We start from the raw sequence: 25,472 nt of genomic DNA, 5'->3' as shown, positions 1-25,472 counted from the left end.
TCAGCCTCAAGTTTGACTAATTTGTACCATTTACTCCGTTTGGCTGTTTGATGTTCTAGAACTTCCAGGTATGTTGTTAAGTTGCTGATATGAGATCTCTCTAATTTTTTATGTATGCACTCAGTGCTATCAGCTTGCCTCTTAGGAGCACTTTCATTGTGTCCCATTGGTTTGCCATGTTATGTTTTTATTTTCACTCAATTCTAAAAAAAAAATTCAATTTCCTTCTTGATTTTTATTGACTCATTTTTTCACTCCATAGTGAGTTTTTATTCATATACTTTCTTTTGTTTTTGTTGTTGTTGATATCCAGTTTTAATCCATGATGGTCAGATAGGATAAGTGGTATTATTTAATTTGTTTTTATTTGTTTTTCTGTTAAGATTTTCTTTGTGTCCAAGTATCTGGTCAATTTTGGAAATTTTTCCCTGGGCTTCTAAGAAGAAAGTACATTGTGTGTGTGTGTGTGTGTGTGTGTGTGTGTGTGTGTGTGTGTGTGTGTGTGTGTGTGTGGTGTTCTGTACACACACCTGCTATTCTGTTTTATTTGTGGCATTATTTAACTCTGGCATTTGTCTGTTTAGTTTTGTCTGGATGACCTGCCCATCTGTGAAGGCATCAGAATCTCCCTTTGCCAGTGTGTGAGAGTCAATGTGTGCTTTTAAATGTAGTAATGTTTCTTTTTATTTATGTGGTGCCCTAGTTTTTGATATATAAATGGTTATAATTGCAATATCCTCTCGGTGCATTTTTTTCCTTTGATGAGTATTTAGTGTCCTTCCCTGTCTCTTCTGATTGGCTTTGGTGTGAAGCCTGTTTTGTCAGTTATTAAAGCAGCTACATCTGCTTGCTTCTTAGGTCTGTTTCCTTGAGCCTGGCTAAAGTCCCTTCTCAGCTAATAAGATTTTTTTTTTATAGTTTCTAATACTGTAGGAGGATTGGGGTGCGCTAGACCTTTGGGATGGGGGAAATCTCTATTCCATGGGGAAGCTCTAACACTTTCAGAGAGACCCATCTACTCAGAGCAGCCTCACACCACAGGAGGCTGCTCTCTGTCTGTCAGAGCTGCAGCCTTCACCCTACCAAATGCTACTCCGAGGATGTTTGCCTGTCTTCACACTCCTTATAGTCTCAGAATCTCTTTCCTAGGGAACCTCACATCCAACCTAGCCTGTGCCTACATTCTTAGAAGCAATCATGCTGGTTTCCAAGTTTATTAATGTCATTAATTGTAGGCTGATCACCAAACTCTCCTAGTTATGTGAGCTTTGATGCTGATCTTTGCCCTTTTGTCTGATATTTTGCTTATTTCTCAAATGAAGGTAGCTGAATGACCCCAATGCTGTATTGGTCACCATTTCAGATTACGCAAACATGGTCATTCCCTAAACAATGGGAGAAGATAACAGGCTGGCAATGTTGCTCAGCTCCTCTAATAGAGGTTGGTTTGGGACGAAAGACACTGGATTGGTTCCCCAAGGCTACCCATATAAAGTTACCACAAATTTGCAGCTTAAAACAGCAGTTCTCTGGGTCAGAGCTATGTAGTTAAGATGTTGGCAGAGTTGAGTCCTTCTGAGATCCTGAAGGAGAATGGAGATGTAGTTTCTTCTCTGACTCTGGTAGTTAGCTGCCTGCAAACCAGAAGCATTCATTCCCTGTGGCCTCACCTCTCCGGGTCTGGCCTTTATCCACATGTGATGTTCTCTTTATATTATCTCTACAAGGCTTACCTTCTTAAGAAAACGTTAGATCTACTCTGCTACGATTTTATTTTTGCTATCCTAATTAATTGCTTCTGAAAGGCCCTACATCTGTCAGCTTTTGCTTGCAGTGTCAAAACAGCTGAGGAACATTATAGAAAGAAAATGTATTGGCTCGTGGTTTCGGGTGTCCCAGTCCATGTACTTGGCTCGTGACTTTAGATGTCTCCACCGATGTTGGTGGCCCCATTACTGTGACCTGTAGTGAAACAGAGGTCACAACCAGGCGCATGTGGTGCAGCCAAGCTGGGTACCATGGAGACAAGAGAGTAGGACAAAAAAAAATATGCCCATTAAGGGACGCCCCTAGTGGCCTGCTTCCTCCAGTTAGGCCACTTTATAGAGGCCTACTAAGAAGTTCCACCATCTCCTGGTGGCCCGTTAAGCCGTGAATTAATCATTGAGTTAAACCACTGAACTTACAGCGTATAAATACCTCCTGAAAGTCTCACCTCTGGGGATCAGTGCTTCAACACTGAGACTGTGATTGGGGAATTTTTCGAACCCAAACTGTTAACTGTGTTTTCAAACTGGGGCTCATTCTTAGATCCTGCAAAAGGAAAAGTATCCAAGATTTATTTACTTCTTTCTTGATGCCTATATTTATGCTGTTGATATCTTAATTGTCCTATTCTGGTCTTTAAAGAAAGCACACTAGTCCAGATGTGTGCAGTGGGCCACGCCCAATGACAGAAGGCTCCTTGAGGCTTAATCAATTAAATAATTACTATCACCAGGAGAGAGTTTGTAAAGCGGCGTGAGTAAAACTAGGTTAGGGCTCATTACACGGACTCTGACCATTAATTCTTAGTCTGAAAGCAGAGCCTTGGGATCAAAGCGAACCAGCTTAGGGGAGTTTTATTCACTCGCTTGATATAAGTTGTGATGAGATAGTTGAACTCACATAGTGAAATCATGTGAGGAAAAGCCACAAAGGAGTGCTGCTTCAATGTATTTAGTCTTGACGTATAAGAATGCTACACTTCAGGCCACGAGCAAGCGTGACAAAGGCCAATGCCCACAGGGGAATCACACGACCTTTCAGAGACAGAATCACCTTCTGCCGCCATCAACTTCCATCACCTGTTCCTATCTAATCCCTCTACCCTATAAATCAAGGACATTTTAATTTAACTAATAGTAGAGAGTGGGCAGGCAAGGGGAGGCTTCCCGGGCCAGTCAGAGGTATCGAGAACACCTAGGATGCCATTGCTCTGCTTGTCTACCCATAAAATGCCTCTCTCTGCTGTGCAAGCAGGAAGCCCCCTATGCCATATGTATTTCTAGGCGGCTTTGCCTCACGGCTTTGTAACATTTGCACTGATGCCTGACCATCTTCCCTACTGTTGCATAATGTCTGAGCTTGGGACTCACTTCCTACTTTAAGACACTAGAGTACTGGTCTTATCCATTGAGACCATGTCTGAGGCGATAAAAGCATCCAGAAAGACGGGAAAAGATCTTAACACAAAGTCCCCTTGCTGCCTCTCCTCTGACCAAACAAGTCAAATTCAACACATTTGACTAAAAAAAAATTACATTCGTGAATTACTTGATCTATTATAAAACTTTTTAAACCTGGTTTTGGCCAGCCACATTTATTTGTATATTACCTTTTGTAACACTCACTATGATCTCAGAAGGTAGGTCTTATAATAATTTCCGTTTCCCATATGGAGAATTTGGGGGAATGTTAAGTAATATGCCCAATATCATGTCTGTTTTAAATATGTTTGATTCCTGTGAAAAAAGGCATTTTAGTCCAGTAAAATATTTCTAGAGATTATAGTATGGTTGTCTCAAAATTCTGTTGTTGGGGTCTTGGACGTGAGAAGTCCAATCTGCCCTGTGGTCCATGGACTTGGGACTGGTGCTGATGGGACAGGGAACAGCTGTAGCCATAGCAACAGAGGAAAGTGGGGAAGAAGAATCCACGAGATCACTTCAGCCTGTGCATCACCATGCGTCCTGTAGAAAACCATCCATGCTCCTCTCTGGCGAGTGCAGGATCCTCACTTCCTGTGTATAAAGAGCAAATAAGCAACAGGCAGGATGGCATTGGTGGCTCCTGGGCAGAGTGGATGGGAGGAAGGAGACAGCTTCCACCATGACTCCCCTCCACAGTCATATTTGCACCCCCTGTATCAGCGGCATGCATGAGTATTAAATTATATTTAGTATCTTACTGTCTGGCTGTGAAGCAGAAAAACCATTGTTTATTCCACACAATTTTCTTAAAGATGTGCTTATTTATTTTATGTAAATGAGCACACTGTCACTGTCTCTAAACACACCAGAAGAGGGCATTGGATCCCATTTAGATGCCATGTGGTTGCTGGGAATTGACCTCAGATCCTCTGGAAGAGCAGTCAGTGCTCTTAACCACTGAGCCATCTCTCCAGCCCCACACTATTTTTTTAATGCTCCAAATAGTTACGCTTTGGTCTTTGTAGGGTTAATGTTGAGCTTCCTAGGAAGACTGTCCTGGTGACTCATTCTCTGGGTCCAGGCGAGGTTCACTCTACAGTGCTGACACGCGCTTCTGTGCGATTTAAGTAAGCTTTTTCATTCAGAGTTTTGACCATGTTATTCTTACTTATAATAGGTTGTGATTGGTGTAATAATCATAGCAGAAAGTCATTTGTTATGCTGGATCTATTAACATTTGATTCCTCATTAAGAATATTGCCAAATCTGCACTTTCTGTCTTTCTGCTGACGCTTAGTTTTCACAGTGCCTCTTGATTTACTTTTATGATGGAAGTTTCAGAAGTAAATGTTTTAATTTAATGTGCACTGAGCCTGACATTTCCCCAGAACGCAGTGCTTTCCCGAGAGGCATTTGCAGTGTCTGTCTGGGGCTTCTGCACACAGTGTGCTCCACAGGCCTGGGTCTCCAGCGGTTCCCCACCTCCGCTTCGGGCAGATGGTCATGATCCCAGCCCTGGCCAAGGAGTGCGAGGGAGCCACCGAGGGACCTGGGCTTCCTGAGGAGCCCTGGCTTCTCCGGCCTCTTATCCCTCTGTGTGGCAATTCCTGGGATGTGTCCCTGGAACTTCTAGCAATTTCCCAGGCAAGCCATCTGCATCGTAACTCTTCATTCAGGTTCTCCCTTCTGCCAGACACCTCCACCCTTCCTCAGTTTTCTGACAAACTACTGGTCGCCCTCCTGCGCCCCTCCACTCTGACTTTCAGGGTTTCTTGCAGGTTTACAGAGCACTGTGTAAATGCCTCGCTGCAATCGTCTGTACCCTCCTCAGCACCCAGTGCCTACTGTTCACCTCTTAAACAGAGTTGGCCTGGCAGCTCTGTTCCTAAGGTGGCATTCTGCATTAATGACACAATATGCTTTGGAATAGACTAGTCTGAGAAATCGTAGCAAGAGTGTAACTTAACTTCCTTATTGCCATCTATCGATCTGCCCCAGGTTGAGGTTCTGCTCATAATGCTTCTACAAGACTCAGAGATTTGCCTCGCACAGTTTGGAAAAGAGGAAAACGCAATGTGCGTGCATTCATGAGTATCCACTTACTCCGGAGGTGTCTGTCGAACCTCTGTGGTCCCAGGGGCCAGAGAGTCTGTTCATGCAGCACATGAGGCCCCAGATAAGGACCTGATAAAAGCCAAGCCCCATGTAGATCAAGGGGACATCCTTAGCAGCGGCGCCGACACGCAGCACAGCAGGCGCATGGTGGCAGCGTCCCACAGCAGAAGTCTCACCTGAAAGCTGCACTCCTCGGTTCACTCACTTCAGACTATGAACAGATTCTAAACTGCCACTCTGTCCCCAGATGGCTTCCTCTCAGGTTAAGTCCAAAGCTAGGTGAGAACTGGGCTGGACGGTGTTTTCAGGATAACCGACTTACCAAGTATTGCTTGTATGTCTGGGAATAACTATACGACTTCTACACCTTGAACAACAGCAGGAATAAGCCACATTCAGCTCCATCCTACCTGTCAGACATTTGAGACGAGGAGGAGTTTTACCAAGCTCATGCTCTCATCAGAGAGCAGCCTGAAGCCAGAGCACTGGCTGCCTCTCAGCCCCAGCATGACTCATTGGTCCCTGAAAGAAAGGTGAACTACTCCTAATGTGACAAGGGCCTGAAGGTAGAAAGGAGTGAGCAGGGTCTTCTAGTATTGGCAGGGGCTGGCGTTCAGTCTGGGTGGCAGAACGGCATGACAAAGGCCCCAATCCTGGGCTTGAGCGAGGGAAGAATATGACTGACATGGCCCACACATTTTTGTCTGGTTTTAGCACTGCCTCTCAGTCTGCATTTTCAAATTCACACATGAAACATAGTGGTTAAATTACTTTTGTACCAAGATGCTGAGAAGAATATAGATTATTAAAATTCCACTTATGCAAATTATTTCAGAGATACTCCATGTCAAGTTCTTGAAAAATACTACTAGGAATTAATTTTTAAAGAATCAGCATTTATAATCATTACGAATCAGACCAAGCATTTTCCTTCGGCTTCTAAACTCCTAGAGAAGCAGGGTGGGGAGGAGCTGCTGCCCCGACTGAGCCGCCTCGCTCCCCACCCCTGCCGCATACAGCAGCGTAGACTACTACAGATTTAAATCCTCAGCATGCACGAGTGGTTTCCAACGCGTGCACATACGTAATAAGAACAGGGATGCGTGGAGATGTTTCCTCAAAGGGAAATACCGCTATGGTGGGAAAGCGATTGACAGTTCGCTTCTTCAGAGCATCCAACCACTTTGTAAATGCTGTCTTCTCCTGTTACCTGTTCCCTCAGGCAGTCTCTGAACTGACTTCTAGGATGGTTTAGCCCAGCTTTCTGAGGCTGTCCATCAGCTTAATTTATTTTGTCACTGTGAGTTCTCCTACTGAACAGAGCCTGCTAGGGAATTCGTTCTGTTTGTCATTTCCTGCGGGGAAGTCAGTAAGTAAAGAAAGTGCTTTGCCACATCACCATTTCCAAGACCAACCACCAAGTCCAAGGATCCAACTTGGGGATCTGGAATCCTGGGACTTGACGATCCGGTGGAATTCAGTATGTGATTAGCTATGGATCAAGCTACTATGCCGACTTGATTCAAGGCTCAGTAAATTTAATTCCGTTTTACTAGTGTTAACGAAAACTAAATTTTCTATCAACTTAAGCAGTCATTAAACGGCACATACCAAGTTGTTCATTCATATTTACAGATAGGTCTGATAAGAATACCACTAGACACATCTTAGGAGTGAACGCTGGAGTGATTAATGTGCAGTTGTTTGCATTTTTAATAATTCACTCGTAGATCAGATTAGTGTTGGCGAATCCTGTCAGACATTATTCTTTCTCTGTCACAACACTGACTGCTGCTGACAGGTGTAACACGGCCGCATTAATCCTCTATCCGTTCATTCAATTCTCTAATTGCTTTTTTGGCATGCGATGGGAGCCACTTAGGCCTATGTGACGTATTCATCATACGGTATAAGAAGATTCCTTACATTACAGTGGCCATTTAAAGTGCATGAGCAGGAAAGAACGCTACCAAGCACTTGGATTTTAAAGTGCACGATACTTAGGCTTAGCACTGTGTGCTGCACCATCTGATATTCTAGAGTCTATCCATATGCCATAATCATGAGTTATTAAGGAGGAAAAGGACCCTAAAAGTCACTCAGCACACTTACCACTTTAGATTTAGGGAAAGTGGCCTAGTGACACACAGACTGACAATGTCGAAGCTGACCCTGGACCCACCCATTCTTAGTGCCCTTTATGGTTGCCAATTGCATGTGCATGTGCAGGAGTGAGTGTGTTTTTGTGTGTGCCCCTGTGTGCTGCATGTGTGTGTGAGCGTACCTGGGTGTGGACATACATGTGTGTGCCTGTGTGCATGCACATGTGTGTGAATGTGCCTGGGTGTATGCATGCAAGGGTGTGTGTGTGTGTGTGTGTGTGTGTGTGTGTGTGTACATGTACTCCTGTGAGAGTGTACGTGCCTTGTGTGGGCGCACCTGTGTGAGTGTGCCTCTGTGTGTGTGTGTGTGTGTGTGTGTGTGTGTGTGCATCTGTATGTGTGAGTTTCTTCTGTTTTTCTGTTTTGTTTTGTCTTATTTTGGTTTGCTTTGCTTTTTGTTTTTGGTTTATTTTGTTTTTTGTTTATCCATTTTTTTCTAAACAGAAAAAAGGGGTTTAGAGTTCAGTGGGCAAGGAGGTGGGGGAGCTGGGAACATATGGGGGAGGGAAAAAGCATGATTAGAGTTTATTGTATGAAGTGTTTCCCATTAAAATCTTAAATAATAAAAAATAATAATTAAAGTACAATATATGAGATTCCCAAAGGATTGATTAAAATATTTTCGAAAGAAACAGGCAAGTATATACATGTAACTCTTATAACCGAAATCCTAACGGGATAAGAGAGGACTTGGATATTACAAATATATTCTTCATAAAAGTGGATATTTGAAACATAGAGTAACTTTCAATATTGCAGCTAGAATTTCAGTTAAGAACCCACATACTCAAATCCAGAATCTGCCAGTGACTGCTGGTATTGCCTCTCAATATCAACTGACCCCTCTGAATTAGAGTTTCTTCAATTCTGTATTGGAAACCACTGCTTTCTCCTTGTAAGCTTGTTGCAGAGTTACATGTAGCAATGTATGTTAATGCCGAGCAGCACACAGGCATCTAAAATCCCTCAGTACTTGTTAGTAGCTATTGTCAGTATTGTCCTACTCCTCTAATTGGATATATAATGTCATACTGTTGGCTCCTGTGACCCTGTGACAAGCTTACCTGCTCATCCCTCTTCTGTTTTACACGTTTCACTGTAGCTGGTACTATAGACAACCCAGGGCCTGCTGGGACCATTACAGACACCCAACATATACTTCAATATCTTAAATATTGAGAGACATAATCCACCCCACCCCCCGCCAATTTGGCACAATACTGAGGCAATTCAAAGAGAGGAAGTAACTACAGGAGCTAAGTGAGGATGAGGAACTCGATTGAGGAGCTTGGTGTGTGGTAGCACACGCCTCTGCCGCCAGCACTGGAGAGGCTCAAGCAGAAAGATAATAAATTGCAGGCCAGCTTAGATTGCATAGCAAGACGCTGCCCATAAACAAATACATAAATAAATTCTCAGTGGTAGAGAATTTACATAGGTTCAAGACCATGGTTTGTTCTACAGTTCCAAAGCATGACAAAATATAAGAAGGACAGGGGAAGAAAGAGACAGGGAAGACCGGGTTTCCAAGAGCTTGACCCCTGGACCCCCGAGATCTCTCAGACACTGGACCCCAGCCAGGCAGCACACACCAGCTGATACGAGGGTCCCAACACTTATACAGCAGAGGACTCCTGGTCTGGGTTCAGTCAGAGAAGATGCACCCCACCCTGAGAGACTGGAGGCCCCAGGGAGTGGGGAGGTCTGGTGGGGTAGGGAGTCGGGATATCCTCCTGAAGAGCAGGAAAGAGGTATGGGATGTGGGACAGAGGGTGGACCAGGAGAGGGATAAAATCTGGAGTGTAATAAAAAAGATTAAATACAAAATTTTTAAAAAGAGCTTGATCAAGTGGGATGGAAAACCATTTACCTAACTAAAGAGGATCATCATCTGTAAAGACCTAAAAAGGGAGTGGGCAGATGTCTCAGACCAAGGACAGTTTCATGGCTAGGTGACACTTGATGGGTCTTTGAGGAATGTGGATCATGAAAGTAGCCACTGTAAGGACAAAGTCCTAGATCACAGAAAGATGGCAGAGGGGAGGAGACCAACTCTGGAGCTGGTGACAAGAAGTAAGGAGAGAGCTCTCAATCAACCGTGGTAACACCGCTCTACAGATGGCAAGCCATAATGCCCAGATGCCCAGGAATGCTATTTTGTGGTACAGACCCCCTAGGGCAGCCTTCATGCCCATTGTGACCCACAGACATTTTCTGTTGGCTGACAACAATTTTTTTTATTGTACTTAAAGACTCCATACACCTAGCTCTGACTACCGTGTTACAGTCTTACTCTAAACCTTCACTTCTTACCTATGAGTCATGACCCAGATGTGAGATGATTAGCTAGTCTAAGAAATCAGATATTCTAGTCCACAGCCGTCATGTAGGGCTTCCAGAGATGGACCTCACTGGGACCTGGACATGTTCTAAACCTGCCAAGATTCATGTCACAGCAGTTTCTCAAGATAGGTCCCTGCTTCAAATGACAGTCACACTTTTGGAATGTACGGTTTTAAGAAATACCTTGAAAGTATTTGTGATTCCTAAAGCTAAAATACTGGGAGAGTTTGCTGTAAAATCTATGACTCATCATAATGACTTGAAACTAAGTTCTATAGTTAGAAAAAACTCCATTGAAGCAAACGTTCTGTGTGCATATTGTGTGTTGTGTGAGCATTGTGTGTTCTGTTGTGTGAGCGATGTGTGTTCTGTGAGTGTTGTGTGAGCATTGTGTGTGGTGAGTGTTGTGTTCTATGTTGTGTGTCTTGTGCTTCCTACACTAGGGCTGCTCGTTCCTTAGCTGTCAGTTGTGTTTTCTCCCACGGGTTCTCTGCAGCACAACAGGAAACTGCCTTGAAGTAAATCCCAGCTGCTGAGTGCTGCAGGCAAGAGACCTGAGCCTTATCTCTTCTTAAGGCTCACATGTATCAATGTGTGATACACTGCAAGTTTCTCTGAGCAAGTTATGCCATTGTGAACTGATTGTGATTCACAGTTACATGGTTATCACAAAACAACTGACAAGCCTTGGGGTAGTCAAAATATTATCATGTGTAGTATGTTGCTATTTTTTTTAATTCAAGGGTTACAAAGTGCTTCTTTCCATTTTTAAAATATAAAATCCCATATTTAAAGTGATCTTTGTCACAAGTTCTTTTGCAATAATTTTTAACTATGTTAATTCCTTCCAGAAGTGTTGGAGAACGGGCTAGTTCCTAATATTTTAGACATAATGAATCATTCATGCTTTGTTATTAATATCCTCCTATGAAAGTTCTAGGAGCTAAAAATAGACCAAGTTGGAAGCCAATTTGGTTTAAAAGTAGAATTATCATCTCCTTTTACGTAATTTACTAACACAAAAATGTTTTCAAGGAATGTCTTTTTTTCTATATAATCACAGCAGAAATGAGAGTGAGAGAATAATAAGAATAATTCAACTGAACTGGCTCTCTGGGAGCCATAACTCCTGCTCCATGGTCCGGTTCTGCAGGCCCTTTGTCCTCTTCCATTGCTCAGACCTTGAAGTTTAAAGTGTTCACTAATTAGCCCGTATTCCACCAGAAACGCACGGCTCTTTTGCACTAATTTTTCCTCCAGTTGATGCTTTCAGTATTTACAGTCTTTCCTGTGGTGTTAAGAAATAGGAAGGTAACCTAGCAACAGTGCCAAGTAATGGACTCCCAAACCACGTATTGTTTTCCTGAGTCCCCAACACAAACAACACTGTTTCCCAAAGATCTTTAGTCATATTCCAATTCCATGGTTCTAGTTTCTATAATCAAGTTATTTAAATGAATTTAAATGAACTAAATCTGCTGGTCTTTACACTTAGAGCTGGAAAACACAGTAACAGAGACAGCCCTATCTGAGGTACCAATAATCAGTTATTTCTTAGGAACAGTGATAGGAAGTTTGATATTTCTGATAAATTACTGCCGTTCAAACCTGGAATTCATTTTGCAATCTCTTGGTATATTTTAGCAAATTGACCTTTACATATATTTTGCATCTATTAAATTAACATACATTTCAATTGCCTAGAAATGTGGTTGGAAAATTCATAGTATATTTTTCTGTTAGTCTTGCACTATGACAAGGCTACTCACCAAATATTTACATCATGGGATAATATAATGTATTTATGCTAATTCTGACTTAACGTTTTCAAAACTTAATCTGCTAAATTAAATGTAAGCTTTTAAAGTATCAGACCGTAGATCATGTAACTTGGTACAAGTCAGACAACGTGGCCAATCACATTATCTTGGAACATTTTAATGGCCTTTGCTTCCCACCTTGGCCACTTGTACCCTTCTATAGAAAACTTCCAAAATATATCTATATGAGGGTAATTTTAAACATGAGATTTATGTTGCTATAAAGGAGAAATCCTTTATAACCACATAAAACCGTTGTAACCAGAAACTCAGTCTAAGTTTTACATAAAAGGGAACATATTTTATCTTTAATGCCTCATTAAGCTTTCTGGAAATGGCAATATTCTAGAATATTCTAGGTGAATGGCTACATATGTCTGTATCTCTTCAAAGGTTCAAATATCTTCAATAGAAAAAAATCTGAGTAATCATTTGTTCTAATAATTAAAGGCATTTTCTGTTATTATTAGTTGTTTCTTCTGCTTAATTTTACATTTATACAGAGATACTCTTTTGACAGCTATCTCTGACCTCTAATTCTTCAAATAATATGATACAAGCCGCTATTCTAGACTGTGCTGATAACCTGTACTCTCTCAAAGTCACTCTGTATTTAAGATATGTATAAATATGTCTGCATTTACTTGTGTGTAAGTAGGAAGGGATGAGTGTATAGATGTGTACATGTAGTTGTGCATGTATGTAAATGTTTGTGCTTGTCTGTCTGTACATGGGCCACAGGGTACTGTTGTAAACAGAGACTCAGGAGGCAGTTCCCTGAGTCCACATGCCACCCCTCTCACTTCTTCCCAGCTGTGGAAAGTTTGTTCTCACTCCTTGACTTCCTAGGAGACTTGCCTATCTGGGAGATGTGATCAAATACCTGGTCATCCCAGATAGAGAACAAACAACAGCCCCAAAGTGGTTCCACTCAAGCCTAGTTTAGTTGACGAATGGGTTTATTGGAGTTACTTAGAGGAGTGCAGGCAGCTGAGCTCCCCAGCATCTGTTACTGCTTGTATTTTTGTGGAGGACCTTGTGAAGAATGTCTGTTTCAGGAACTTCCTGAGACTTGTAAGTCTCCATTACTTTCTGAGACTTAATGCTCTTCCACTGGACGAAATGTTTTAATTTGGAGGAAATGGCTACAGAAGAATCCTCCTAAAGATTTTCATCTTATAAGGCATATATAAGAGTAAATCAGGCAATATATGCAAGGCCATGACACACTTAATCCCTAGTAAAACATTAATGTAATACTCTCATTATCAATATTTACATATTAACCTGATGTCTGCCCTTTTATTTATACAAGTGTATGATGGACAATTATTGTATATGTCTGTCACTTATGTAATTTTAGAGATATACCCGTGCGAGCTCTCACTTAAAAATGGAGATTTCTTAAGACAAACACACAGAGTCAAACTGCAGAGACTCAGTCACCAAGTCAGGGAGGGATAAAGAGTAAGGCAATGGCCGTAAACCTAGCTTGCTAAGGTGCGTGAATCTGGAGCTCTCTTGTACCGTGGGAAGGCTGGATTTGACAATACTGCATTGTATACGAAATTATTCTACAAGTGTAGACTATGGAGTGATGGCAATCTGATTGACTTTAGCAACAATGTCACTGCTGTATTAGACACGCACACAAAGAAGTAGTTTTTAAAAGATATGTTAGCGGGATTTTTGGAATTGCGGTCCCTTACCTATATGGAAATGGGGTTATGCAGCTCATCACTCATGAAAGGCAGCAGAGGAGGGGAAGTAACCAGGATGTATCACTCTGTGATGTGCCAGCTAGGCTTTCACAATGAAGTGGCTGCTGTTTTCACACCAGGGCTAACCACACACCTGCGGGCTCAGGGGATCCCCTTCGAGTGGGTGCAGTTTTGCTCACTGAAGGATAGAGGGAATGCAAAGGCAGGTAGCTACACCGCCTTGTCACCTATGAACCTCACAGTGGGTTTTCTTTTCCAGGGTGCACCTAAGCCAATAGCCATCGAACCCTGTGCTGGGAACAGAGCTGCTGTCCTGACGGTGTTTCTCTGTCTACCGAGAGGATCATCAGGTGCCCCACCCCCCGGGCAATCAGGTATGATGCATGATCCAACAGCGGTAAGCAAACTTTTGATTGAGGAGAAGAAAGAGTTATACTAAAAACTCTGTCAGGACCCTTAGGGCTATAATTCAGAACATGGCAATGAAATCTTATTAGTGCATAAACTGTCACACAGATACGTACATTCTATATGTTGGCATTTTCGAGTGTTTCCCTTATAAACACTTACTGAATGTGTGTGTGTTTGTACAGTTTGTTGGGGTTTATCCACTTGTAAGGGCATTCATGGAAAGAAGTCCTTGATGCGGTGGTCAGCTTCTGATTTCCTAGCATGTGTGGTTTGTGGGAATTATGGCTATGATGAGAAATTCTCGTCACGGATCTGGAGCCGGCCCAGAGGAGCTGTGTCTTTAGGGGACTGGGTGGCATCGCGAGACAGCAGCTAGAAGCAAACAGAGTGGGATGTGTTCTCCCTCTCGGCTCCAGACAAGTGTAGTTGATAGGCTAGGTGTTCTCTTTCCCAGGGATGAAAGAGTGACCCCTGCCCTGAGTCCCCTTCTCCTACCTGAGAAGCGTGCTTTGATCTGGAAGCTGGTCCTGAGTATGGTCTTGTGGTTTCCTCAGCACCAGGATGCCCTCACTCTGAGTGTTGTCAGGAGGCAGATCGCACCGCACACTCGTGTCTCTGTACACGTGCCGTAATCCATGCACCCAAAATAATCTCTGTGATGCTCTTGTTGTCTTTTCTGTCAGCTCGCCACAGAAGGAATGCTTTTGAGAGCAAGGGCTTTTCCAGATCTTTCTCCTCAGTTCCTTGTAGTCATAAGACAAAGTGCCTGAGTGCTGGCCCCTTCACTGTGGCAGACAGTGAACCTGCCTCCTTGTTAGGTTACCTTCCCTAGCTTCCCACTGAACTTTGACCTTGCCATGATTTGTACGGCCCCACCCCCAAGATGGGAAACAGCCAACCTTACATCTTAGAAACTCTAAATGTCCGTGCTGCAAACCACCCCCTGAGGACAGTTCCCAGCAGCCCGAGACTCCTCCATTACAGCACCTGCAGCTGTCTTGCTGCAAGAGTTTCTATCCAGAGTTCAGCAGCAAATGTTTATTCAAAGACGAAACCCACCCACGCCTCCCTAAACACCAGGTGGGTGTCTTTGTTCTTTTAGCACTGCCCAGGTGAATAGCATGCAGAATGGAGACGAGTTTGGCACTAGTGTGGCACTGGTCCGAGGAGATGGATAATTATAGGAACCGAGCCCAGCTAATGGAAGCATTATTTTAAAGCTGGGATGATTTCCAAAACAAACCCTCTGCTAATGAAAACAGCCGACGTCCCCTTGATCCTTGACCAAGAGAAAGTAGAGGAGCTGTCAATATTCTGACCCCTTGACCTTTAACTCTGACTTAAGCTGTGTGGACCTCCACTGTGGCCATGCTCTCTTAACAGGGGAGTGAGTGTGTTTCAGGTCCCCCTGATAATGTATGTGCCTCACTGTGTCCCTTACACGATGCTCTCAGACTTCACATTCGATCATCGTGACAAGCCTGTGGACTGGGTAACACAAAGCTCTAAGTGAGAGGAGTCCTGTGTAGAAAGCGCTGTGCTTCTACACGCACACGCGAGGGAGAACTGGAGTGGGGGAGGGAAGGATACAGAGCCAAGAGAAAACAGTGTATTACCGCCAGCATTCCATCTGTAGCAGAGAGCATGTTTCCCTGTAACTACAGGCCCACAGCTTCATAACTGAAGCGTTTGATTGATGATGATATTGTCTACAGGGCTGCCCCAGGTAGAGCGATGGAACACTGAAGCGGTTTGCACACTTTCTCCACATCTTGGGAAGTGATGTGGTGTATGTCTCCATTGTTGTGTCTCTGTTTTTGTGTCTCCATGCATCATTCAAGACATTCTTGTGGCTTGTTTCTTTTTTTAAACCTAATAAGTTTGTCCAGGTATTCTTACAGGAGTAGGAATGTTCTTTGATTCTAGATATGCTGCTATCTATTGACAGCCTCTGCTTTGAAATATGTGATACACTAATGGCAGCTGGAAAGACGGTTGATTGACAGGTGCGAGCAGGCAAAGTTTGAATGTCCGCTGGGGACTCGGAGTGCTGCGAATACCGATTTCACTATAAAATTCAACTTTGCTACATCATTGGTTTTCTTTTAATAGTAAAGTATTTTGAAATAATGGAATAACAATCTCTTGACTGTCAAAAACACAGTGTCTGTGGGTTCCTTCAGGGCACAGTCACCCTGGCTGGTCCTCTTCTCTCTCATTCAGCACATCCATGTTGAGGGTGGACCTTCTTTAAGATCCATTCAGACTACCCAATGAATACACACACACACACACACACACACACACACACACACACACACACACACACACTCTACTCTCAGGCCCCTAAATCTTCTTTGATCCAGTCTAGATGACAGTTAAAGTCACCACTGTATTGTTTCTTCCTCAAGCTGCTTTTGAACAGCTAACAGTGGGCATCCAGAAACACACTTCGGTGGCTTTCTCCTGCAGGGGCAGCTAGGGCTCTGAGGCAAACCTAAGTGTGTTTACTGTCTACTAACAACTGCTTCTGTAATATCTAATGAGTAGAGGTGACCTTTTGTATCTGTCTTGAAAATGTGGACTGCCTTTGGCCGTCATCAAATCCAAGGTGAAAAGAGAAACTGTACGTTTAACCTCTAGGTTCCCCAGGCACCAATCTCTCCCTCAGTATTATTGGTTCAGTTCTATTGGGTTTTTGGTTGGTTGGTTTTGCTTTGTTTTGTTTTTTTGCATACAAAGTAGTGAGTTTCATTGTAACATTTCTATGCAGTAGGATGTCACTGAACTTTGTCCTTTGTCCCTACCCCAGCCCTCGTGGTTCCCTTTCTTCCCACAAGTTGTTCCCCCACTTTCTCTTCATATGTATTCCATTCTCTTTCCTTGACACCCCCTCTTTAGACTTTCTCCTAATCTGCTCATCTTTTTAGGGTATGAGTGAGTATGTGTGTTTGTGTGTGTGTATGTGTGTTTCTGTGTGTCTATGTATGTCTGTGTGTGTCTCTGTGTGTGTCTATGTGTGTCTCTATATGTGTTTGTGTGATGTCTGTGTGTGTGAATGTTTATGTGTGTCTGTGTGAGTTTGTGTAGTGTTTATATGTGTTTGTGTAAATGTGTGCATATGCTTTTGTGTGAATAAGTGAGAGTGTGTATATATGTAAATGTGTGTGTGAGTGTGTGTGTGTGTGTGTGTGTGTGTGCGTGTGTGTGTGTGTTGTGCTTCTATATAATATATTGAAGTGCTCATGAGCAATTCTCCCCTTAGGTGGCTTAGAAGTAAGGCACAAAATATTAAATGGTTTTTGATTGTTCGTTTCCAGTGTCTGTGGAGGTGAAGTAACCAGGTGCCTTACTTACCCAGCAAACAGGCTGCATCTTGTGTGTTTGCTGTCAGCAGCCCCTGCCAACCGCAGCAGGCTCTGAGGTCACTGTGAGATCTGTACTATTGGCATGGTTCATGACCGTGACCCAGCCCTCCTGCTCCCTTTATGAGTGTCCCAGGACTGGAACACGTGTCTTCAGGCTTGCACACCTCCTCTGCCTCCTAAGCCATCTCCCCACCCTAGGTGGACCATAATCTTCCATCTGAGCAGTGGCGGTTACCGTCCTTCCTTTTCAGTGTGAGCTTCTCAGAAGCTCTACTTCTGTGGTGTTTCTGACCTTAACATGGGACATGCTGCTGGGAAGTCTAAGACTGAGACGCCTTACTTGGGGTTTAGAATTTTGGGCAAGATGATCAGACTTTCTTAGAATAATCTACAAGTATTGCATACGTTTAAAATTATAATCTAGCCACGGTGTCACTGATACGTTTACTGTTTATAACAATGATAAAAGGACCTTTGGAGTTTAAAAAGGAAAGAGAAATGTCAGTTCTCAGTCAGCCATTGTATTAGGACACACACACAAACCCACAGCGCACACATACACACGTTTCAGTTCTTGGGTCACGCCCTGTTGTTACTGAGGGAAGTCAGGTCCAGAACCTGCAGCAGGAGCTGAGACACACACCGAGTGCTTGTCCAGAAGCCGGATGAGTACATTTCGTGTTGCTCACATGTGTGTGTTTGGGGCTGGCTGCTTGGTATTGGACCAGTTTGGGGTGGGGGGTCCATCCCTGAGAAAAGCTGATCATAAACTGATCAAAAGCTGATCAAAAGTGGTCATCAACTGCCTTGTGAGATTCTTCTCCCTCTGTGGGGACACGTCACCAGGTGTCATCGTCCAGGCTTTGTTCAGACAGAAGTAATGTTGAGATCTCATGGGCGTGTCTTCCCTGTCATGTAGAACACAGACAAGCTGGTGTCCTGGCTCTGGACTCTTTCTGCTCCGTCCCCTGAGCCTTAGGTAGAGGGATGTAGATGCTTCAGCTGGAGCCTGGCACCCAGGACTACTTCTCTGATTTACGTTCAACTGTGGGTTTCTATGATGATCTTCATCTGCTACAACAGAAAGCAGCTTTGTGACAAGGGACGAGGGCTCCTTTGTCTGTGGGATGAGGACAAGGGCTCAGGTACAGTTCACACTGCTTCAGGAAGTGGCAGTGGTGAGTTCCCCTCCGGGTGGCCTGGCCTTGCCAGCCGTGGCTACTTAGATGTGAATCTGCTGCTGAGTGGGCTGTAAGTCCAGCTAAACAGCTGCTGGCTCCCCACATAGAAGCCTCTGCTGCTTGTCCCCCTGGCAGCTTGCGTAGCCGCTGACGGTCCCCAGGAAGGAGGCTCCTGGGTCAGACCCAGCTCAGTTCCTTCAAGTCCCGCATGCAGAGTGAAGGTGTCGTCAGCCATGGGGACTCCTTACCTTCAGCCTCTGGGAGACAACCGAGGGCAGCAGCCTGTATCATTTTGAGGTCTCTTGAGACTTCTCATGCCTGGTCTTGTGGGGTTTGTTGTTGGTTTGGTTTGGTTTTCTGTTCTGTTTCTTATGTAGTCTGTCGTTCTTGAGGAAGTACTATGATCCTAGGTGGCATAATTTCCTGTAAGCGCATGTGTGTGTTATATTTAGTTTGGTGAAAACATATAATGATTTCATACCCATTTCCAAGATCCCCAGTATTTATTCCCCCGACCTCTGCCCTCCTCCCAGTTAAAGCTCCCCTTCCCCCTTCTCCATTTCCCCTTCATAGCTCCTGCATCCTGCCCTTTTCTAGAGCCCTGCCCCCACCCATGCCCCCTTCTCCTTTCGTAGTCTCTGTCGTTCCTGCAGATCCCATGCTCACACTGGAAGTTTTGGAGCCACAAGGGGAGGAGCCTGTCTTGCTGGGTCTGTGTCACCTCACTCAGGGTGACTAGTTCTGGCCCCGTCTGCTAATCTGTAAATCTCCTGGTTTCGTTTCTCATCGCAGCTGAGTGGTATTCCACGGTGTGTGTGTAACACAGTGGCTTCATTGTCCCTCCCATCAGTGGAGGACATTCAGGACGTGTGCACCTCCTGGCTATTGTGGGTACCACAGCCATGCACAAGCCTGTGCGAGTATCTCCAGCATAGGATGTCCCTTGATACAGCTGGGTCATATGGTTGATCTATTTTTAGCTCTTCGAAAGCTCCCCGGACTGATTTCCAGAGTTGGTACCAGTTTGCGATCCCACAGCCGTGAGCGGCGGCTACCCATTCCCCACAGCCCCCCACAGCATTTCCCGTCAGTGGGGCCCGATCTTATTGGCATGTCAGGGGAAATGGAAGTAATTCATAGTGTCTCTGTTTTATAAGTGAATGGAAGCTGAATGTCCCCCATGACTTTAGAGATGTATTCCAGAAATGCTTGTTCTCAGTGACACACTCTCCTCTCGAGACAGCTCTTAAACAAGTTCCCGTTCTCCAGTCTCTGGGATTTTGATCCTAGGCAGACCCTTCCTTCAGAAGTCTGCCTCTGTATCTCTACACTCACAGGAACACTTCTGCTGATCAGCCTTCACACTCTCTACCAGAGGGGGCAGAGGTAAGAAACAGGACCACTCTCTTAAATTCCTATAAACGTACCGCATGTTAGTTACCTTTAGTCTCAATCCCAGTACTGCTCCCAGCCAGTATGTTAATCTGCACAAGGAACGAGAAAGTGTGGATTAATAAATGACCGAATTAGGCTGAGAACCCGGGAAGGGAATTAAATAAGAACAAGTGTCTAAAGTTGTTGTTGTCTCTAAGAATGCCTGGTATGCAAATGACCCCAAACCCACAGCAGGGAATGGTTCTGTCCTCTGTCCAGACCTAGGGCAGGTGTGGATCCACTCGCTCCTTATTTCACGCAGATGCATTTAAAAGGCATCCGCTGCGTGCTAGAGTCCCCACATTTGGAGAGACTGCAGCCTTCGGAGATATAAGCACGACACAAATAATCACGCAAACAAAGCCATCATTTTACAAACATGTTAAGTGAAATGAGCAGAAGCTGTGGAGGTGAAATTGAAGAGATTTCTGATTGCAGAGGGAGGTTACTGCTTTCTATAGTAGTTGTGCAGAGACCGCTGCAGCCCTTATGATGCCCTTCCTCAGCTCTCACAGCCACCAGAGCCCTGTAGTGTTGGAAGGTTGGATATTCCTCATCTCTGTCCTCTTGGGCTTCTGGAAGCATTTGCTCCCCTGGTGTCCTGCACCTTGACCTGTGTCAGGTTCCTACTTAGAATTCGTGGATAGGCCATGCTCCAGAGCTCTTCTGCCTGCCTGCGTTTCAGTGTCTGTGAGCTCCTACAGACAAGGTTTTCTATTGCCCTGGGTCCAGCCTTAGCGAGTCTCTGGGGTCCTCTGCATCTAGTTAGGAAAGCTGTGTACTGTTTCCCAGTCCTGCAACCATAAATTCTCACCTGCTGAAGATTGATCTCTCCCTGCTTTCCTGCTGCTTAGATGTAAGGTCAAAGTCACCTTCCTTCCCCACAGCAGACGGAGCAGACCCTATTCTTGATTTCCACCATGCTTTTACCAAACCTGGATTTCTGCTGAGGATAAAACACCACTGTACTTGTCACTCCTCACAAGCCCACGAACCATTTGCCGTCTGTTGAAACCTCCAGAGACAGACGTCAGGGCAGACTTAGGCCCTTCATCTAGCGCCTGCCGCCCTCAGTTGTACTCATGCACGCAGCAGCCTGAGTGAGTGGGCCTCATGTGATCTCTTCAGCCTCTGAGACTTGTTGGTGCTGTAATACTGTCTATCCTTGCTTGCCGGCTTGCCTGCTTGCTAGTTTTTTTCTTTTTGTATTTTTTGGAGACAATGCCAATGTATGTATCCTGCTGCAGTTACCTGCAAATGCCACCACACCTGGCCCTGTTCCTATCCTGTCCCTCCAGTTATGAATACTGTGTACAGTTCAAATTTTGCTTCTGCTCCACAGAGCCTGCACATGGTCCACATGTGTGAGCGCCATCAGTTGAAACTCTTTCCTCTCCTACTCTAACCTGTCCGACACTGTGGAGGTCCCTTCACGTGGTTCCCAGGCAGAAGCTACCAATGGGCTCCAGGCCTTACTGTTTGCTTGATAAACATGTGATTGATGAGTAAAATCGATTATTCATAACATGTAGAACTTCTCACCAAAAGAAATCTGCTATACAGGGGCTGAGGATTTAGCTCAGTGGTAGAGCGCTTGTCTAACAAGCGCAAGGCCCTGGGTTTGGTCCCCAGCTCTGAAAAAAAAGGAAAAAAGGAAAAAGAAAGAAAGAAATCTGCTATACAAATGTAAGCCATAACCTTAGTAGGTTAGGTTTTGGGCTTCATTGATTCCTGAAGCACTGAGGCTGCATATCTTGAGGAGTAAAATTAAGCTGAGAACTGTATTTTTGATGGAATATATCTGTTAAAAATTAGTTGCTTAGATTTAAGATTCAATAAAACCAGAATATTAGTGAAGGTTGACACTAAACACTGAAGCAAGTTCTGTATCTCCCACACTCCACCCAGGAAGCCGGTCATAAAATTTCTGTTTTATGATTTTAATTTTGATTTCTTGGTGATATTTTTTAAAAAAGAGATTTAACTTGAGATAGCAGAACTTGGTTTCATACTTTATGTGTAAAATATATATTTGACGGGCTGGGATTTAGCTCAGTGGTAGAGCGCCACCTAGGAGCGCAAGGCCCTGGTTCGGTCCCAGCTCAAAAAAAAACTAATATATATATATATATATATATATATATATATATATATATATTTGAATTTCATGGAGTAAAGGTCCACATGTTCATTATTCTCAGAAGAGCCGCGCCTCGCCGGTGAGCGTTACAAACCAAAGCATCTATTCTCGTCATAATTATCATCCCACGGTGTGTTCAGAGTCTGTCCTGTGCTCTAAACATCATTAAATTAGTATGACCCTAGAAGTTATGTAGAATACACGTTCATCACCTGGGAGGACAGTGAACTCGTGGAGATTTGGACGCCTGCCTACAGCCACACAGAAGTAAATCTGGCGTCAGAATTTAAAGTCAGAAAAATGTCACCTACAATGGTGTTCTTCTGAACCTCAGTTGGTGTTTTTCGTAAATAGAAGGATTACCTGCCTGCTTCTGAGCACAGCGCGAGCTTCTCTATGGCCAATGTCACTTGGCAGTGGGGTAGCCATGTTCCTCCTAGCTGAGGTTTTAAACTTTATCCTTGTGTCTTATTTAATGGAGAGGAATTGATCCATGTATTAAGGAAGCAAAGAAAAACACCAATAAGAAACCTGATGCCTAGTGGGCCTGAAACATGCCTCCATGCTGGGCTAACCCAGACTCGGATGTTCTCAGGACGAGTAGTCAGAGACACTTCTAAAGGGGCGGAGGGCCTCACACTGATGTGAGCCTGCAGCCAATACATTCCCTTTCCCCGGCCTTCCTGCTGCCCACCACCCCATTCTGATAGTTCTACAGTTGATTGGTAAACAATTGCCTTGGTCAAGGAGAAAGTGGGGTGGTAGGAAATATTACCAAAACTGGTGCTGGGATCAAGACTCGTTCACAATAAGCAAGCTGCTCCTGAAGTAAAGTCAAGGCACTGTGGTGCAAGTCCTCCGACTGTAAGTTAAATATAAAGAGTAGGTCTGCTTCCCTTTGAACTCCTTATAAAAATGACTCAGTTGTCGATGGAAAAACCACAGTTCATGGATTTGAAGGAATCTAAGTGAAGCCTGCTGGCTGGCAGTCAGTGGGGCTTCTGCAATAAACAAACTGGGGTAAACAGCTCGTGCACAGCTCTCAGAGTTGTGGGGCTGGCGAGTCAAAGTCCAGGTGTGGATGGGCTGGGAGGTCTTGTCCTGGCTTTCAGCTCTCACCTCTCTGCTGTGTCCTTACAAATGGAGACAGCATGGGACCTCCTGTGTCGAGTAAGTGAGGCTCTGCCCTCACAGCCTTATCTAACCTATACTCTTACCCACAGACGCTCTTCCCCTAGCTAGCCATTGCTTGGAGATTAGGCTTTCCACAAACATATTTGGTACAGAGTGGAGAAATGATACCAACGCTCAGTCCTTCCACATTAAACAAGGGTGGACGGATAATCCTAATGGCAGACAGCTGTCATTTTTCGATTGAGAAATGGCCTTTTGGGTTACCTGTTTCTACCTCACAGTTTGCAAGAGAGAAACTCACAGAGCCTAGGAACAGGAGGATATGTGTTTGCAGCTGAGCTGGGGCCACAAAAACAAGGTCTCTGCATCCCTCATGCAGAAAGGATTTGGTGCTTCCTAGTGTATATTTTACCGAGGTAAAGGTCTGTCTAGCCTGACAAAGAATGATAATTTTCCTCTTAGAAATTCTCCACTATCCAACACCTGCCACACAGAGCCCTGACGTGTCAGGCAAAGGTGATGAACAGTGGGTCGGATCCAGGGACCCAGGGAATCCCTACATAGACGTTTCCTAGCGCCCACCTCAGTAAAGTTGTTCCCCTGGGAGTGAAGTACTCAAATTTTGATCAAAATTCCTAATCATCTTTTAGTGGAGTTAATTTTGGTGTGTGTGTGTGTGTGTGTGTGTGTGCGCGCGATTTTACAGTAAAATTTAATGTAAAAACTGTAATCTGGTCTCAGGTCCTTCTGTGCGCTCTTCCGTGGTGTGGTACTGTCTTCCAGAGCTGCTGTTAGCATGAATGTGTGTCCCTGCTAATGACAGTCCTGAATGAGGTTGAGGAGCAGCAGTAGAAGTGTAATTCCACAGAAGGTAACCCTTGGCTATAATTACGTTAACTCCTTAGAGCCACAATGGTCTTTCTCAAAGGGCTTTTAAGGAAAAAGTTAATGACCCTCTGAGAAGTGAGTAATTCATCTCCATCTATCTGCCTTATAATTTGCAAATGAGCACAGGCCATGCAAATTGACCAGACTTCCTTAATTGATGGGCAGCATGTCCTGAGCTGTCGTGCACCAAAAGCACCAGTAAGACCCGAGAGAGAATGGTCATTCTTCCTTAAAGACTGTAGCTGGTCCAGAAGACTCCCTGGAGATGGTCTGAAGGGTCCTCCGTAATCGCTGGGATTGTCGCTTAGAAACTCTGGGGAGTAAATGGATTCTTGTCCCCTGAACCTGCTGTCTGATATAATTTGAATTGAACCTTGAAGCCCCTCAAAGTCTAGATGCAGTGACCGTCATTCGTTCCATTTACCCAACAAGCCAGGCAGGGATCATCAAATCAATAACAGGGCTGTGCCATCTGCCTTCGCCTTGCTCCCCATCATAATGAAAAATGGCTCCTTAAGTGTTCAGAGAGGTGATTAGCTCTGAAGGCCGAGCCGTAATGGGAGAGGCTTAGTTACATTTGTATTCAAAACTTTACTGGCAAAATGGAAAGGAAACTGTTGTCCGTATTAATAGATACATAAAATGTATGGATGGGGTAATTTTGTATTACTCTATTTATGCATTATATTATATAACTGCCCAATCCCAGAGCTGGGAAGGACAACGAAATGGCATCTGGCTCCGCAAGGCGCCTGCCGCCACAGCTGTCCAGAATCATCGTGGACAGACGGTTTCTAAAGGTGTCCCCTGAAAAGCATGCTGCTCACTTCCAGGACCGACCGAGTGATTCTCTCACTGGACAGCCCTACTGCAGTCTGATCCCATTTTCTTTTGTTCCCTATCTTCTTGTCCTTGTCCCTCCAAAAATAGGGAGCAGCTGATTGTCCGCTCTAGCTAACCTACCAAGTGTCACAGAGCCACTTCCGAATCTCCTCCGTCCTCTGTGCGGCCCAGTTCCCGAGTCTGGCCTTTCCTCTTTGCTCAGGCCCATCTTCCTTCTGACCTGTGCCGACCCTCAGACCTCTTCGAGTTCCCCAGATGTCCCTGGCTCAAGACTGTGTTGGGACTCGAGACGTGGTTCCTCTCTCTGCTGGTACGACAAGGAAACTGCCACTCCCTGAAGAAATTTCCTCAGAGACAGAGGACCTCTTGGCTTTGCCCACGTGTTATTTTCTTGGTTTCCGGCCCCTCTTTTTAGAGCCAACTGCCCTGCCGCCAGCTGCCTTCCCACTCAGAGTTCAGGGCTCTCCTCTGTCCTCCCTGACATTTCTGACCTTTCCCACTTTGTGCTAATGTTTGCATTTCTTCTTGTACCAGAAGGGGGAGTAGTTTGTTTCCATCAGTTCCTCTGATGTCAAGCACATGCTGTCCTCATTGCCGTTCTTGATGAAAATGTGCCAGTATGGTTATTTAGAGAGAGGTTATCTGCCTCCTGGTGCTGGTTTCCAAAAAAAAATTTAAACACACCACACACACACACACACACACACACACACACACACAC

At 44.5% G+C, this 25,472-nt stretch overlaps 1 protein-coding gene across 1 annotated transcript in view; it reads left to right on the top strand.

Annotated features, from left to right (window-relative positions):
* Positions 1-25,472, top strand: part of Atrnl1 (attractin like 1) — a 540,190-nt gene that overhangs the window by 430,789 nt on the left and 83,929 nt on the right. Inside the window, exon 28 of the mRNA XM_032892246.1 lies at positions 13,612-13,726. Coding sequence (XP_032748137.1) covers positions 13,612-13,726 — 115 coding nt within the window. The remainder of the gene's footprint in view (positions 1-13,611; positions 13,727-25,472) is intronic.

The sequence above is a fragment of the Rattus rattus genome, chromosome 2 (genome assembly GCF_011064425.1).
Source record: "Rattus rattus isolate New Zealand chromosome 2, Rrattus_CSIRO_v1, whole genome shotgun sequence".
Lineage (NCBI taxonomy): Eukaryota > Metazoa > Chordata > Mammalia > Rodentia > Muridae > Rattus > Rattus rattus.
Note: the sequence above shows the minus strand (reverse complement) of the source record. Positions and strands in the feature narration are given on the sequence as shown.